At 41.8% G+C, this 17,222-nt stretch overlaps 2 protein-coding genes across 17 annotated transcripts in view; one reads left to right on the top strand and one right to left on the bottom strand.

Annotated features, from left to right (window-relative positions):
* Positions 1 to 1,879: 1,879 nt before the first annotated feature.
* flot1b (flotillin 1b) lies at positions 1,880 to 11,054 on the top strand. Its single transcript, XM_085801639.1, has 13 exons — positions 1,880 to 1,992; positions 2,740 to 2,802; positions 3,279 to 3,354; positions 3,559 to 3,649; positions 5,343 to 5,486; positions 6,874 to 6,993; positions 8,681 to 8,776; positions 8,912 to 9,064; positions 9,292 to 9,473; positions 9,566 to 9,611; positions 9,758 to 9,895; positions 10,430 to 10,594; positions 10,695 to 11,054. Exons 2-13 carry the CDS (start codon positions 2,760 to 2,762, stop codon positions 10,722 to 10,724), a joined length of 1,284 nt encoding a protein of 427 aa, XP_085657765.1. The 5' UTR covers positions 1,880 to 1,992; positions 2,740 to 2,759; the 3' UTR covers positions 10,725 to 11,054.
* Positions 11,055 to 12,703: 1,649 nt separating this feature from the next.
* Positions 12,704 to 17,222, bottom strand: part of ddr1 (discoidin domain receptor tyrosine kinase 1) — a 38,372-nt gene continuing 33,853 nt past the window's right edge. For all 16 annotated transcript variants that reach the window (XM_085801630.1, XM_085801636.1, XM_085801625.1 and 13 more), the window contains 4 exons: positions 16,538 to 16,735; positions 16,159 to 16,426; positions 15,627 to 15,776; positions 12,704 to 15,010 (listed from right to left, as the gene is read on the bottom strand). In XM_085801630.1, coding sequence (XP_085657756.1) covers positions 14,870 to 15,010; positions 15,627 to 15,776; positions 16,159 to 16,426; positions 16,538 to 16,735 — 757 coding nt within the window. In that variant the 3' untranslated portion in view covers positions 12,704 to 14,869. The remainder of the gene's footprint in view (positions 15,011 to 15,626; positions 15,777 to 16,158; positions 16,427 to 16,537; positions 16,736 to 17,222) is intronic.

The following is a 17,222-nucleotide window of genomic DNA, read 5'->3' as shown; positions in this document are numbered from 1 at the left end:
AAAATCCTCTTCTGCCCCCACTTTCGTGTTATATATTACCCCCCCTTTCCCCTGTTGCCCCCCCCCTTTCCCCTGCTGTTAAACCGGCCTGCCTTCCCATGAACCAGTCTGCCATCCAGTCCTCCCATTAAGCTGGCCTGCTCTCCCTGCCTTTCCTCCCACCAGAAGCTGCCTCCACCAGCTCTTGTTAACATTTCAATTCCACATTCTGTAAACTGTTTTCTTGTCTGTAACAACATCTATTGCACGTCTGCCGTCCTGGGTGAGGGATCCCTCCTCTGTTGCTCACCCTGACGTTTCTCCAATTTTTCACAAAAGGGTTTTCTATGGAGTTTTTCCTCAGTCGATGTGAGTGTCTAAGAGCAGAGGATGTTGTTATGATGCCATGTAAAGCCCTTTGAGACAAACTGTTTGTAAAAACAGGCTATACAAATAAAATAAACTTGCCTTGCCTTGCCTTATATGTGCACAGATTTCTGTAAATGTCAGGCCTCATTTTGCTGAAATCATATGAAATCTGAAATCATATCTGAGTGGGGCTCTAAAGACATTTTGGCCTACAGAACCAGAGGCACTTTGCTGATTGGCGCTCCTGCCTTGAAAATGACAACATCCAGTGTCAAAATATGGAGGAAAAAAAGTGTTTTTGGTCTGGGTCAGTTTATTTGTTTCTGTTGACTGGTGATTTTATTTTTGTATGAAATAGAAATAGAACATGAAAATCAAACTGTTTTTAAAATTTAGTTGTTGTTTTTTTTGACTCTCTAAAACAAGAACACTTTGTGTTTCAATTTTATTTTTTGTAGGCTATTTCAAAATGAAAATAGAATAAACCAGTGGTTTTTGGTTTTTTAATTCCCATTCATCAAAATAAAATCCAATGACCAAAAGATACACTGACCCTACTCTGTGTCCTCTATTTTAAATCATGCAACCAAAGGACAAAAAGCAGTAGACGGTATTATGTAAGAATACAGGGTCAGGCAGGGTATAGACCAGACTTTGCTGAGGCAGCTGCCAACTGGACCCCTGAGCAATTCAAAAAGACCAAGGTCAATGGAAATCATCACACAGCTCAAACACATTTCAGCATATATTTACCATACAGTACATCCATTGTCAGTATACTCAAGTAGGTAGCTATAATATGAAAATATGATGTTGAGATACCTGTGTCATTTCCATTACAATCAATTGATGTGATGCAATAACTTAACAAAAATGAATAATAACATGTTATTAACGTTATTATAAGTCAAAAAGCCAAATGAACCTATATTTTTTAATTATTCATCTGAACCACACTCTACCTGGTTTATTTAAAATGGCATAGCTAGTACAGTAATATTGTTGAGATGTATAGCCTATGTTACAGTGTTGTACAATCAAGGGAACTGGGAACACTGCCAGTCACGATGGTCTGTTCCACTGGAGCTATTACAGTAAGTGTTGATGTCAGTTGAGAGCTCCCTGTGGATAACAGGAAACTGTCACATTAAAATTTAAAAGATAGACATAGGCTACATGTAACAAAATGACTGTAAACCACATTGAAGAGCTACTGTAAAAGGCTATTGCAATAACAAGAAAACAGGCATATTATAACATTCATCCAAGTAGCCTAACTAACCTTAATGAGTTCTAGTTTACTTCAGTCATAGATAGATAGATAGATAGATAGATAGATAGATAGATAGATAGATAGATAGATAGATAGATAGATAGATAGATAGATAGATAGATAGATAGATAGATAGATAGATAGATCTGGGCAAGAGGGTCTGGGGGGCTGCAGTTGTCACTATTGACCGCTAGGTGTCGCCAGACTGAGCTCTTGTTTGTAGGAGAATGGGTGTGGTCTGCGAAGACTTCCTTCTCTAACAGACATTTTTGCCATTCCTCGTAGCGACGTCCTACTCGACTGTGGCGACTGGGAACTTATTTGGATTTATCCTAAACACTCCTTTTATCACATTAGCAGGACTGTTGTCGGTAAGTGAAACAAACAAACAATCAATTTACTCAGCGTTTCCCATCGCGTTTAATTGTGGCGAATAGCTGTTGTTGTATCCACCCGGGGCTGTTCCCACAGACGTTTCATCGTTATGGACCCAGTCCAGATCCTGCTGCATTATAACAGTAACAGCTAGCGGCTAACAGCTAGCTAACTCTCTCAGTACAACGTTATCCGGTTTACACCAGGTTTACACCCGCACAGCAGACCTTATTCTGCGAGCGTCGACTGTTTTTGTTTCTCTATTTGACCACATATTGGTTTTTGGGTTTTTTGGTTTTTTTTTTTTTTGCTTTTGCGTGACAACCACATTGTCAACGGCTGTGTTTCATTAGAAGGGAGGAGTCAGTGGGAGGGGACAATTAAGGTGACGGACGCAAAAGCATAAATATTTACGGTTGTGTCTTATGATGATTGACAGCAACACGTGATTGGTGGGCGTGAGTCACAGTTTTGCACTTAACTAACATTTCCTTTAAAACCATAAAACAACTTTTTTCCCGCAATAATATAGGCTACTCATGCGAATTTCATACTTACTAGGTATGAATGAACACATGTGGGAAAGTCTCTGTTGCAGTGGTGCCATCACTAGGACAGTACTAGTGCATGTTCTCTACGATGACGCAGGATATTTTGTATGGAGTCCTGTTGTCTAGTCTCATATCATGTTACACTGTTTTGTATTTGTACTTAGCTGACTGTGATGTTTATACTTTGACAAGGTCTCTAATAAGGAACCAAGATGTTCTTCACATGTGGACCCAATGAAGCCATGGTGGTGTCTGGTGAGATGACTTATTTCCACTTATCTCATTGTTACTTGATTATTTCCCACAATAACACAATAACACATGGATAACACATGGATAACACATGGATAACACATGGATAACACATAGATTCCTTGTTGGGTATTAAAACACTCCAGCCCCCATGCTGCTGTAATGTTCCAGTCTATAACTATATCATTATAAAATGTCATCATAATGCAGTAAAAAAGGACAGTGCATGGACCTGTATATCTGTGACTGATTGAATCATCACACCATGTGATTAGATTGAGTTGAGCAACAGCTACAGTATAGTTTGAGGTAAGCTAGGAATTTTCCAGCTTGGTGTAAAGTGAAGGTTACAAAGGCAAAGCATTTCTCACATTGTTGTAATACATGGTTACCTGTTGAACTTTGTCTTTGACCTCAATAACTAGCTGTGTGTTACTGAATGATAGTGTGATGTTTACCCCTCCTCTATCTTTCTCCAGGCTTTTGCCGCTCCCCTCCTCTAATGATTGCCGGAGGAAGAGTTTTTGTCGTCCCATGTATTCAGAAGATTCAGAGGTGATTTGCCTTTCAGTCTCTCTCTTTCCTTTTTCTATTTCATATTGTTAGAACATAGCTGATTAACGCGATGTAGTTGTTAATAAATAAGGGAAATCAATGCTAATGTAAAAGTTGGTTAACCAATGCCTTCTCATTCGTGCTGCCTGTTATTGCATCTAATGCCTCCCACCCTTCCCTGTGTTTTGTGCCATTTCCCTTCAGAATCACACTCAACACGCTCACTCTGAATGTGAAGAGTGACAAAGTCTACACCCGTCATGGTGTTCCTATCTCGGTCACTGGCATTGCACAGGTACACTTTGAAAGTTCGAGGCCACAAAAAGCTATTTAAATTTCTTTAAAGGCTATTCTAATAGATTAATAATTATGTTCATTTGGTCTTCTCAAATATATTAGTTATATTTTTCTTGTGTTCAGACAATGAAATCAAGAGTGATGTTACCTGCTTGACAGTTTCGACTGTGACTCCAGTCTTCCTCAGAAGCGTCATCCGACGTGTTACTGACGTGTCATTTATCAGCTGGTCGGTTCGGCGGACCTGTCCGAGTCCGCCGAACCGACCACGCCCCCTCCGCCCTGGGTGGTCTCTGGAGCACGGAATCCCAGGTGTGCGAGAGAGTGTACGCCCCCTCGTCCCGGTTGATGGTGTCCTTCGCCCGCTTCCTGATCTCTATGGCCTCTTTTATCCAGCGTTTGAACTTGTTTGTTTCTGATGTGATGATTTTGCCTTTGTCCCAATCCATGATGTGGTTATTTCTTCTGCAGTGATCTGTGATTGCTGATTTTAGGTTTTCCTGTTCTGCTTTTTCTTTTTGTGTCCGTGTGTATCGTCTATGACATACCATGCAAATCATGCAACAAAACATACATCGGAGAAACAGGGAGGTCATTCAACATAAGGAAAAAAGAACACCAAAAAGAATGCGAAAAAGAGACAGTTGGACGATACACACGGACACAAAAAGAAAAAGCAGAACAGGAAAACCTAAAATCAGCAATCACAGATCACTGCAGAAGAAATAACCACATCATGGATTGGGACAAAGGCAAAATCATCACATCAGAAACAAACAAGTTCAAACGCTGGATAAAAGAGGCCATAGAGATCAGGAAGCGGGCGAAGGACACCATCAACCGGGACGAGGGGGCGTACACTCTCTCGCACACCTGGGATTCCGTGCTCCAGAGACCACCCAGGGTGGAGGGGGCGTGGTCGGTTCGGCGGACTCGGACAGGTCCGCCGAACCGACCAGCTGATAAATGACACGTCAGTAACACGTCGGATGACGCTTCTGAGGAAGACTGGAGTCACAGTCGAAACTGTCAAGCAGGTAACATCACTCTTGATTTCATTGTCTGAACACAAGAAAAATATAACTAAGGCTATTCTAATATATTGATAATATTTTACTTTATATTTACCCCAGAAGGCAGAGAAGGAAGTCAGCTGCTAAAAATCAACTACAGAAATTGGCTCATATACAGCACATACAGGCCTGGGGTTCACTGGTTGATTTACATATTAAGGAGTAGCAACAAGAAACTACTATTCAGTTTTTTTTTATATAATGGAGAAATATAAATATAATCACAATTAAGCTTGCTGTAGTCTTGTTAACGCTAAGTATAACAGCAATCATGTACAGTTCAGTTTGAAGGTTATCTACTGTTAGTAAACAAGGGAAAGGAAGATGACACTTGAAAAGATTCCCAGGCTGGACACGGTCAAATGTGACATCGGCATTGGGAAAGGATTGAACTTAATTGTAAATGGAAGCATATTTTTTGACAGAAGAGGGTAGAGAGAGATAAAGAACATCTGGTGGTGGCGTCTTTTGAATTTTGTGTTGCTGACTTCATAAAACTGCAACTTGGATTTCTCCCCGTTTAGACGCTTTAAAAAAAAAAGTTGCTTCAGTATCTAACATTGCTACAGCCACTTGTTAAAAGCTGCTGCTATTTCACCTTTTTCTGTCTTAATACAGGTGAAGATCCAGGGCCAGAACAAGGAGATGTTGGCTACCGCCTGCCAAATGTTTATGGGCAAGTCTGAGCATGAGATCGCCCAGATTGCCCTGGAAACACTGGAAGGGCACCAGAGAGCCATTATTGCCCATTTGACTGTGGAGGTTGGTACTGATATTTTCAAATAGATTAGCTTGGCATCTTCCACCCATCAGAGGCATTATGATATGTATCATTATGTATCATACATCACCAACTCACCCTGCAATGCATTCAGAAAGTATTCAGATCACTCACTGTTCAAGTGTTTCTCTCGCATTGTGTTATGGAGCAGCCTTATGCTAGAATTAACTACAATTGTGGTGTTTAAACATCTCAAAGATGATTAAGAGCAGTGGGAGGCAGCAGAGCTAATAGGGATTTGCTAAATTTTATGAAATTTAGTTTCACGTTGTTATTACAGAGTATTTAATGCAGTTTGATTAGGGTGGTGAAAATACATTTTTTGATTTTAACATAAGTGCATTAGGAGACCTTGGTTTTAGTTGTAAGTACAACGTCAAACAAATAACAACAAATAAGTGCAAGAAGGTCAAGTACAGAGGAGAAGAGGAGGCGGTCTCAGAATATGTTTTTTGTGTAGAATTGTAATCCACGACCTAAATCACAATCTGCATCCTGTTTCTGCACTGGTTTTACTGTAAATGTCCTGACTGGAATATGTCATTTATGTCTTGACACCCGGGTATATGATGAAGAAACTTATATTATAGATATTTGTGTAGTGATTAAGAGAGTGATTGGCCGAGATGACTAAGAGCTCAGGCTTACAGACTGTTATGGCGCTTTTCCACTACACTTTCACAGCACGGAACGGCACGGCTCGGCTCGGCAAAGGTGCTTTTCCACTACAGCTGAGTTCTTCTAGTACCTCCTCAGCGGGGGCGGGGGCGGCACAGGGGTGATAGCGGAGACGATCGCGGGGCCGCATTGTCCGCCTCTCTTTTTTCGATCCGCTCGTCAGCTCCAAACTCACTCGTCTGCACCTCGTTAACAGACCACAGTGTGGTTTTACACACAGCAACAGTTAACTCAGGTGAAGGAATAACAACAGTCTCGATACAGATCAGCTGGCGCTGTTGCCGCTGTGTTTTTGAAATTTCCGGGTTTGATTCTCATGTCGGACGTCGCGTTTGCGCTGACGTCAAGTTATAGTATCGCTTCGGCTCGCTTGGAACCAGGGCCGAGGAGGTACTAAAAATAGTACCTGGTACCAGGTACTAGGGCTAGTGGAAAAGCAAAATAAGCGGGCCGTGCCGCGCCAGTGGAGAAGCGCCATTAGTGGAAGCTGCCGTTCCCTCATCCATCCTCCATTCATACATCATTATACATCTTAGCATAAGGCTGTAGCACAACAAAATATGAACAAACATTTTTATTTTCTGAACGCTCTGCATATACTTAATATAATTCAAGGTTCAAGGATGCTTTATTTGTACCCTTAGGTAAATCTGGTTAGCAGTGCCTGTAATAATCCATCTCTGTTTGCAGGAGATCTACCAGGACCGTAAGAAGTTCTCCGAGCAGGTCTTTAAGGTTGCCTCCTCCGACTTGGTCAACATGGGAATTGGTGTTGTCAGCTACACGCTCAAAGATGTTCATGATGATCAGGTATTTTATGTCTGTTTTTTTTTCTGATGGTGAACACTAATCAGTGCAGCAGCAGGAACCTGTAGTGTCACTGTAATCCCACATCTCTTTCATATGTAACCTTTGAGTCTGGGATGAGTTCCTCTGTTACAGTAAAGCACTTAGGTAATTGGTATTGACTCTGTCTCTGACTCAACAGACCACGGCTCTTCTGTGCATTAGTGATGAATTAGGCCTCAGCCTTAAGTGCTTAACCACACCATCTTTTTTTTATGTCTGTCTAATGCACTGCCTTCCTTTTCATCCCTCAATGTCGGCGACAGCCAGGGCCTGCATGCATTATGTTTTGAAGTTGTCCATATGTCCCTTCTCGTAAACACAATATCTCAGTAACATCTTGACAGAATTTCTGTATGCACAGCACAAACATTTACTTAGACTCAACTGTGGCCTTATTAGATTTTGCTGGTTTAAGATCAATGTCACAGTGGTTCCATGTTGTTGTTGTGACTGCAACATACCACAACCACCCTGAGGGGATTTCATTACATCTGGTACAGATATTCACTTGGTTGTTGAAGGTGAAGGCCGCTGTGACCTCACCAACCAAATATCTCTCAAATTCAAATAGGACCCATGACTTGATTTTTTATTTTTTATAAGTATTTTTGAGGGGCTTTTATGCCTTTAATTCACAGGATAGCTGGATAGCCACGTTTACACGCACAGCTTAATCGAGCTATGCTCAAAATTCGATTTTGGCGTCTAATCGGACTTCTGTGCTTGTCCCAGTTTACATGCAACAGAGAAAATCGAATAACTGACGGTGTCCGCCTCCTCAGGCGGCGATATGCCTAGTTTAGCGGGTTGACTTTTCTGTCCCTGTGTAAAAAACTGAATATAAACAGTCCCCAACCAGACTCGCCGGTCTGGGCCGGGTTCAGGCTGAGAATAGGACACAAATGACGGTCCACGGGCTTACTTTCTCTCTCTCTCTCTCTCTCTCTTTTTACATTTTTTTTTTTTTATAATAAAAGACATCCTCTTGCTGGTCGCACTGTGTGAAATGCACTGAATCAGCACAAAGTGGAGCAGAGAAGCTCCACTTTGTGCTGTCTCTACTGTTGTGGGGCATGCGCACATGCATTGTCCAGTTTCAGTCCGAAGCGTATACATGCTGAAGAAAGTCGAAATTCCAATCGCATTATCTGGGTGTCTTTATCAGAGTTGGAGAACTGCGATATTAGTCCGACTAACATGTTTACATGCACTTCAGATGTCCAGTTATAGTCGGATTAAGGCAATAATTAGTTTTATTTTCAGTTGTCATGTAAACGTACTGAGAAAGGAGGGGAATGACATGCAGCAAAGGGCTGAAGGGTGGAATCAAACCGAGGCTGCTGCAGCAAGGACTCTAGCCTCTGTATAAGGGGAGCCTGCTCTACCCAGTGAGCTGCCATACGACGACCCCTCATGACTTGATTTAACACAATTACCAAACAGGATAAAAGATGAAGAGTAGGTATTTTATATTGAAGTAGTCAAAGACATCTGCAAAAATTCTCTGCAGAAACACAAACTGTAACTCAGGAAGGGGAAGATGTGACCATATTTCCTGCATCATGGCTGGTTGACAAATGCATGCAACCACGAGGTGGTAATTCCACTCACGATTAACTGTCACTTTTTCCCCATCTGTCTCTTGCAGGACTACCTTCATTCACTGGGTAAAGCCAGAACAGCTCAGGTGCAGAAGGATGCCAGGATTGGAGAGGCCCAGTACAAAAGAGATGCAGTCATCAGGGTAAAATGCCTCCTTTCATTTTCCTGTTATTCTGCCTTTTTGCTCGTGGGAATTGTCTGAAAATGTGAGTGAGCCATCATTTCAAAAGAGAAATACTAAAATTTCTGTTATTGCCCTGCTACTTTCGACCCACAGGAGGCTCATGCTATGCAGGAGAAGGTGTCTGCTCAGTACAAGAATGAAATTGAGATGGCAAAAGCCCAGCGAGACTACGAGCTGAAGAAGGCAGCCTATGATGTTGAGGTCAACACTAAGAAGGCAGAGTCAGAAATGGCCTATCAGCTTCAGGTACAGCCATATGTTCATAATCAGATCTTCCAGTGCTACACTCTGAATATTTCTTTTAAAATACTTGAAGTTTACTATGTTTTTGTAGAATTTTTGGACAAGGTCTGGTTCAGCCTCTACACATCTTGTCCACAGGGTTTTTTTTGTTTGCAATCATCAGACCATCCATGTTGTGTGTATATATAGTAGTTGATCTTAATTTCCCTTTCATCTTCTTCCCTCATCAGGTGGCCAAGACAAAGCAGCGCATTGAGGAGGAGAAGATGCAGATTCAGGTGGTGGAGCGGACACAGCAGATTACTCTGCAGGACCAGGAAATTACTCGCAAGGAGAAGGAGCTGGAGGCCAAAGTCAAGAAGCCTGCAGAGGCAGAGAAATACAAGATGGAGAAGCTGGCCGAGGCACAGCGGTGAGCATTAGAGCTTAATATAATTGACTCTCATCATACAGAGGAGGCTGTGCCTGTGTACAATTTAACTTGGTCTGTTTTCTCTCCTGCAGCCTGCAGCTCATCATGGAGGCCGAGGCTGAGGCCGAGTCCATCAAAGTGAGTACTGCCATGATTGTCCTTCTCTTCTTCTCTATTCGCTATTTACTCCCTGTGGATAATTATATCATTTATATATATATAAGGACTAGTCGTCCTCTATGATAAAAATTAACTGTAACCTATGTGTGTGTTTGTGTGTGTAGATGAAGGGCGAGGCAGAGGCTTTTGCCGTGGAGGCTAAGGGTCGTGCCGAGGCAGAGCAGATGGCCAAGAAGGCTGAGGCCTTCAAGGAGTACAAAGAGGGAGCCATGGTGGACATGCTGCTGGAGAAACTGCCACTGGTCAGTCTGACTATCATGACTAGATGATGGGATGATGAATAAAGTGATGTTAGAGGTGTATGTTTAAGTACTATAAATACTAATTATCAAGACCACAGGCATTTTTAAAATTACTTGTAGACTTGTGAACGTAGCATGGCTTGTTATAATATAGTATTATGTAGTACCTCTTTAGTATATTGATTTGACTCTAAATTATTGTAAGGTCATTAATCAACAGTATGGATTTGAGTCACTGTACACAATACTTTTAAGATCATTTTTGTGTGTTTTTCCAAACTTTGTGTGTCTTAATTTGAAATGTACAGAAAATCATACCTTTTTTCGATGATGATGTATCATGGTATAATGTTTGAGTTCAACAAAGTGTTTTTTTTTTTTTTGGGAGTCCCAGTTTTGGCACTTTCCCCCCAATTTTTTTTTATCCAAAAAGCAAAATCCAAAGCACTAGTTAAGAAAACATTTCCCCGTTCACACTGACTGTTGGATATCTTCCTCTGTGTATTGACTTCAGTGCTTTTGTTTGTCCTGCAGATGGCAGAGGAGATCAGCAAGCCACTGTCGGAGGCCCGTAAGGTCACCATGGTGTCCAGTGGCAGCAAGGAGGTGGGAGCAGCCAAACTGGCCGGAGAGGTGCTGGAAATCATGACCAGGCTGCCCGCCACTGTGGAGAAACTCACAGGAGTTAATATTTCTCAGGTTAGTCAGAGTATGTGTGTGAAAGACTGATGGATGATGTAAGAGGCTGAAAGGATGGTGCATGTAGTGATTATCTAAATGTCTCTCATTGACTTCACAGGTTGGAGGAGAGATCACCCGTGTGCGTTAAGACGACAGGGAGAGTGGAGGTTATCAGGAGGTGTCACCAATATTCAGATTGAGAGGTCTCCATCTTCTTGTGCCATTAATCACTGTATCAACCACCAATATCCTAGTCCTGGTTGATTATCTGTGTGCATGCATGTTGTTCACTTGTGTGTCCCTTTTGCTGGTTCTGCCTCCCTCTAACATCCGATCCCCTTTAGGTGGAAGAGGGTTTTTACATTATTTGCTGTCATGACCTGTATCTGAGCTGTTGTGGTTTCTGCAGCAAAAAGCAGATGCAAGCGATTCTGTCGTTGTTGGAGCTACTTTATCTGCCTGGAGCCCACGACTGTCAGTGCAGTAGAAAAAAACACTGTCTTTGTCTTTTTACACTTGACCCTCCGTATGCAAGTTGGTTTTTATTTTCTTTCTTACTACTATCAGCCTCTTTATCCCTACCTAATGTCTGGGTTAATAAAAGCTGGAAATATGTTTTCTAACTTTTCTAACTGGAAACGGATTTTCATGTTCAGTGCCTTTCAATCCACTAAATGCTGCTGAACTCTCTTTATCACAGCATCACCTCATACCACTGTGAGTGGGCGTATTGTTTCTGTCAGTGTAGTTTTATACTATTTACTTATAACCTAGCTTTGTTTTTGTTTTTTTGAAGGATGAAGACACACAAAGATGGCACGTTTCTAGTTTATATTAGTGTATTCCACATATCTCTTGGTTGTAACCGACTACATATCTGGGCCCAAAATCACATCAGATGTACTGCAAGTGGGAGAATTTTCTTTGTGCTTCAGATTGAGGGGAAAGGAAGTGGTTGGTGGAAACAAGGTATTGAGGTTTTCTTTGAAATGCAATGAAAGTATGTTATGGGGGAGTAGGAGAAGTTTGACTTTGACTCTTTGCTGCATTGTCTCCTGGAGTCTTGATCTTTTCTCTGGCTAGACCAAAGAGCGACCATCATCACTAACTAACCAACTAACCTGTCTGAATTTTTAACTTATACATAAGAGATGGAATGATTTTAATATTTTGGTTTTTATTTTTGTGTTATACTCATTTTCTGTTGCAATATGAAGTTGACTATCACAGATTTTGGCAGATTGTTGGTCTTGTACTTTCGCAATGATTTTGAACAACAGTCCTTCAGCCACCTCACTAAATTTCCAGCTAACTAGCCTTATGCATTTTGTGACCTCGAAGTGCCTGGTCAAGACTCTTCAACAGCCAAGTCAAGTTGGCTTCTCAAGCTAAATCTGTCTCACCTCTCTGTCAGGGAATGCTTTCTTATGTCCAGTAATTAATTATAAGCCATTAGCCGTCACTATCGACAGCTGTAGACAAAAGCCAAATCAGTCTCTGCTTCTTTTGTATGTTCTTGCAACTAATCTTTCACTGTTGCTGCATGTCTCTTTTAAACTGACATAGGAAATAAATGTTACATAGTGTGAAAGTTGTATACTGGCGTCCAGTATTGAAGATTTATATGTAGTGAAATGTTCTAAGATATTGTAGACAATAAAATGAACCTTAATCATTAGCGCCTGTTGTTTTTTGCCTCTGTTGTGGCAACAGCCATTGTCATATACACTTGACAAAATACACCTACCGGTAATACTTTTTTATTAAATTCCTTGGAAGTCCTCACTATACTGAATGCGTGTCTGGGCAGGCATGGATGTAAGTGTCGCTTTTGCAACATAATCAATGTTAAGATTAACGGCGTTCCCCAGTCAAATTGTCTCATTACGTTTCAAAAGTGAGACACTATATGATCCACCTCTTGCACACTCGAAACCTTAATCAAATTCTCTCTGGACTGACATGGATAAAGGACTGATAGGTGGAGGCATACAACCGCGAGGCGGTATTTCTAGTTTCACCATCAAATTGCTTTATTCAGGGGAGTGATTGCATTAAGACCACCTAATATTTGACCGACTAAAAAAAAAAAACACTTGGCAGATGAATCAAAAATGAAAATAATGGTTAGTTGCAGCCCTAGAGCACATCTTGATTTATTTGAAAAGGTTAACTTTATGAAAACATCTACAAAAATAGACAACACAATGAATTACAATGGCAACAAGGTAGCAAGCGTTCTACAGAGATACAGAAGACCCAAATGTAACAAAGAGTTCTCTATATATTAGTAAAGGAAATTACATTTCTGTCCTTAAAATATGTACATACTATAATGTTCAACTTCAAAGACACAAAGGGATGAAATCAGACATCAAGGAGTGTCTAAGTACATACAGTATATAAAAATATGGGTTTAGTTGAACTACAGTGTATCAAAAATGACTCCAATGACACGACCATTCACAATCAGTAAACATGTGGTACGTGATAATGTTGATCATCTCAGGACTGATTTACAGTGCTATACAATCAGTAAGGTAGCTGTATTGATTCTACCGTGGTCAGCTTAATGTCCTAAACATGGGATAATGCAGAAGTTGAAGTTGACATTCACCATTTTTATCAGTTTACTCCCAGCGTTCCCTGTTTGAGCAATGCTAGAACTGTGTTTTAAAAATACAGTAATGCATTTGGATGAGCGTACACAGACTGTGTGATGAGTTTACACATCTCAACACACTGAAAGTTTCAGAACAAAAAGATTTTCGTACGTTTAAAAAAAATGAGATGAACTGATGTCGCCATTCCATTTTATAAATAATATTTTACATCTAATGGTTTGGTTTTGCCTTGTCGGAGAGGCCGTCCTTATGAAATGCATGTGTGATGCATTTTGATCTCCCCTGGCAAAATACCTTAATCACTGCAGGTAAAACGCGCCAGAATCCACGTCAACAGGAATCATATCATATCAGGCCCCTCGCAGAGAAAAGTCTCATCTCGGTTGGGGGAGGGGGGATATGCACGTAGGATTTAAAGTGCAGCTGGTTGTGGAATTTTACATCTATCCTTTTGTGTCTGGGTCAAAACCAGATACAAAAACAATATCTCTCTCAAAATATCTGAGCAGGCACATCTGAAGGCGTCCCATCCACTGCCCCTGCTGGCAGCATTGTCTCTCGACTCAGAAAAGCCGTTCCAGTTTGTGGGTCACATCTCATCGGCGGCAGCAGACTCTCTTCTTCTGTGCTTCCTCCCTCAGGTTTGAGTCGTCTATTTGGCAACAGGGATGTATGTTCTTCTCTTTCTGTGGCTTTTAGATGCATTTCAAAACACTTGGTTGTCGGTGATCGAGAGCACACTTTTCATTTGATCATACTGCAGAAAGGGGGGTTGCTGTTGTCTGGTCCACATCATTTTCACATTAGTCCACAGTAACTTAAGAGTCACAGCCGTGGATGTGGGTTATTATATGAGGTTTTGGGGCTGAGATAGAAGACTGATTAAGGATCATGGTGAGTACATGGGGCATGATTAGTTCTCCTGATATCCAGGCTCTACACAGCCAAGTTTATATCTAAATGTTAACATTATTTCTTAGTCATGTCTGTCTGAATTAGGCCGATTTAAATGTGTAAAGTATTCTGTGCATACTATAAATACTAAGACAATGCCTGTGTGAAGTTTCATCTCTTTCATCAACAGGTGTTGAATTCAGAGAACTTTGTGTGTCAGAGTGTGTGCACCTTCACCCCGTTACGTGACGCCACACGTAGCATTCAAGATGTTGAATAAAGCAAAGTCATGAAATTTCATGTTAAAATTTCTAGCTTTCCTATGGTCATATTATGGAGTGTTTTCTGATATTTAGCTTCTGCAACTTCCTGTTTTCTGAACTCTACAGCACTTAATCCCCAGTCACCTAAACCCCTTCTTATATGTCAAGTATCTGAGAAGAGAGAAAGTTCCTATGCAGACTGCACCCACCACCAACCACTGAAAAGTAGTGTGAACCGTTTCCTATCTAAAGCTGGGGTTAGTTTTGCTTTTGGGGTTGGAGTCTGAAGTGGAAATAAACCGAACCAGCGGTGTCTCAGCCCCATTCACCCAAAAAAGTACAAAATATAAAAAGCGAGCAACCCACGTTAACCTCCTATCTGCCTCTGCTGTGCGGCACCTCCACCACATTGATTTAGAAAACTTCCCCACTGCAGCAAGGATCCATGAAAGCACGGGACAATTCCCCTCTTTAACTTTGCCTTTCTTCTTAAGTTTCTCCCACTTTGCTCTTTAAACCATGTTCATGGCGTCCTCCGTCAGGAAGGAGTGGATGTAGGCGAAGGACGGGCGGAGCTTGCAGTCTCTGTTCCAGCAGCTCAGCATGAGTTCGTAGAGACCCTGAGGACACACAGCTGGCCTGCTCAGATACACCTGGAGGAGACGTAACAGGAAACAAGGATGTTACATAGTCGGACCTTCCTCATACTGCCCTCATAAAGGTCTCCAAGTCCTATTTGTGAGGATAAATGTGTAACTTTGAGCTCGTAATTACTCCAGCAGCAAAACTTTACAGCTTTCAGTTGCGTCAATCATACTGCGAGATGATAAACGCAGAGTATGAGAACATTTCAAGAAAGGAAGGAGCAGATACTGAGAAAGACCAATCCAGATCTTCAGGAAAACTGGGCTATATAGAGAGCAAGGCATTCACATTAAATTAGACTCTGCTTCATGACCATTAACAATTTGAACATTTGTTAATTTTGACACAAAATATCTAATAGATATTAATTAAGAGCACACAATTTAAGAGTGGCAAAACTCAACTTCCTGAGGGCTAAAACACGAGTAAATATTAGCTCTCCTTCTGCACAACACCAGGTAACTGATAACAAACATTAATAACTCAAAACAGCATCTCCTTTAAGGCAAAAAAATATATTAAATTAAAAGTAACATTTCAGCAGCTGAAACATTTCATGTTGTGACTAGGTTGTCATGTATCCCTGCGCCTGTGGGCCTACGTGTGTGTTTCCGTGTGATGTACCTGTCGACCCTGGTCTCTGAAGAACTCCCCAGCGTTGTCGATGACTTGCTCATCCGTGAGGTTGGAGTACGGCTGCTCCTGACAAACGCTCAGCATCTCCCACAGGGTGACGCCGAAAGCCCACACGTCGCTGGCCGTGGTGAACTTACCCTGGGAACACACAACCAGACTCCATCACCTTCAACATACTGGATACTGATAGAGAGTATGACCTCTCTGTCAGTATCCAACTATCACACTGTACATTTCAGTCACTATTATTAAGACAATTTACAGTTACTTAGCTCCTGTTATTGCATGTATAACTCAGTATTGAAAAAGAACTCAAAAACTGGGAGTAAAATGAGGTGAGCTGAGGTGATTCAGCTGAGGCTAGAACAAAGTTTCACTAGTTTCTTTGGTACATAAATAAAAATTCCTAAATTCTTGTTTTAAATCAAGAACAAAAATGAATAAATACAAGTTGAGTGTGATCCAAAATTGATCAAACTAAACATCAGATGCACAAACACACACATTCCTGTCCTCTCACCATGAGTATACACTCCCAGGCCATCCAGCGTATTGGCAGCACAGCTCTGCCCTGGATCCTGTAGTAGTCTCCCGCGTACAGATTCCTGCTCATGCCGAAGTCGGCGATCTTGATGTGACGTTCGCCGCCCCGATCCTCCCCGCTCTCACCCTTCTCGCCTCCAACCAGACAGTTACGAGTGGCCAGATCCCGGTGCACAAAGTTGAGGGAGGAGAGGAACTTCATTCCTGATGCAATCTGGCTGGCCATGGAGATGAGGGCTGGGTAACTGATGGCAGATAGAGGGAATAATAAATAAGTCAAACTGTGACTGTGTGTGCATTTATACCTGTGTATATGTGTGATTCCGCATGTGTGTGTGTGCACACTTCTGTATTACCTGATGGTCGGGGTGTTGTGTGAAGGCCCCGTCTTATCCAGAAGCACCCGGTGGGATAGATACTGGTTCAAGTCTCCACATTCCATGTACTCAGTGACCATACAGAGCGGGTCGCTGCTCACACACACTCCCAGCAGGCGGATGATGTTCGGGTCCTTCAAGCGAGACAGGATCTTAACCTCTTTCAAGAAGTCGTTCCTACCGGGAGGGAGCAAAGAAAAAGTTAGAAACCCTGGAGAGTTGGAGGTAAAGAAAAAGAAAAAGCTGGTGGATTTGGAGTTGATAAAACAAATCAGGACTAAAGTGTGAACCGTGCAGAATCTGCGCTCCCTCCTGGCCCTCACTTTCAAGCGAGAAGGTATCTGATCACCTTAAGAAATCAACACTCTGGTCTGCAGCTCTCTGCAGCCTTGCACCTCGCTGATTTGTTTTGCTGGATGAGCTGCACCGGCTTTCACTAACCTTCCCTGTGAAACCTGTGGAGGAGCCGCTCCTTGCTCAGACTCATTTCTATCTGCCAAGTGCATAATGTGTGGAGAGCCAAGGTAAACAAGCAGACACTGAGGGGAGTCAAACATTTAGAAAAGCTCAAGACCCATATATTTTACCGCAGTTCTGAGGGATCAAACCAGGTTTTAAGTAAGAGAAAATATTGGACTAGTAAATAACAGGTGGAAATAAATCC

The sequence above is a fragment of the Trachurus japonicus genome, chromosome 16 (genome assembly GCF_045865225.1).
Source record: "Trachurus japonicus isolate A0001 chromosome 16, Traja_1.0".
Lineage (NCBI taxonomy): Eukaryota > Metazoa > Chordata > Actinopteri > Carangiformes > Carangidae > Trachurus > Trachurus japonicus.
Note: the sequence above shows the minus strand (reverse complement) of the source record. Positions and strands in the feature narration are given on the sequence as shown.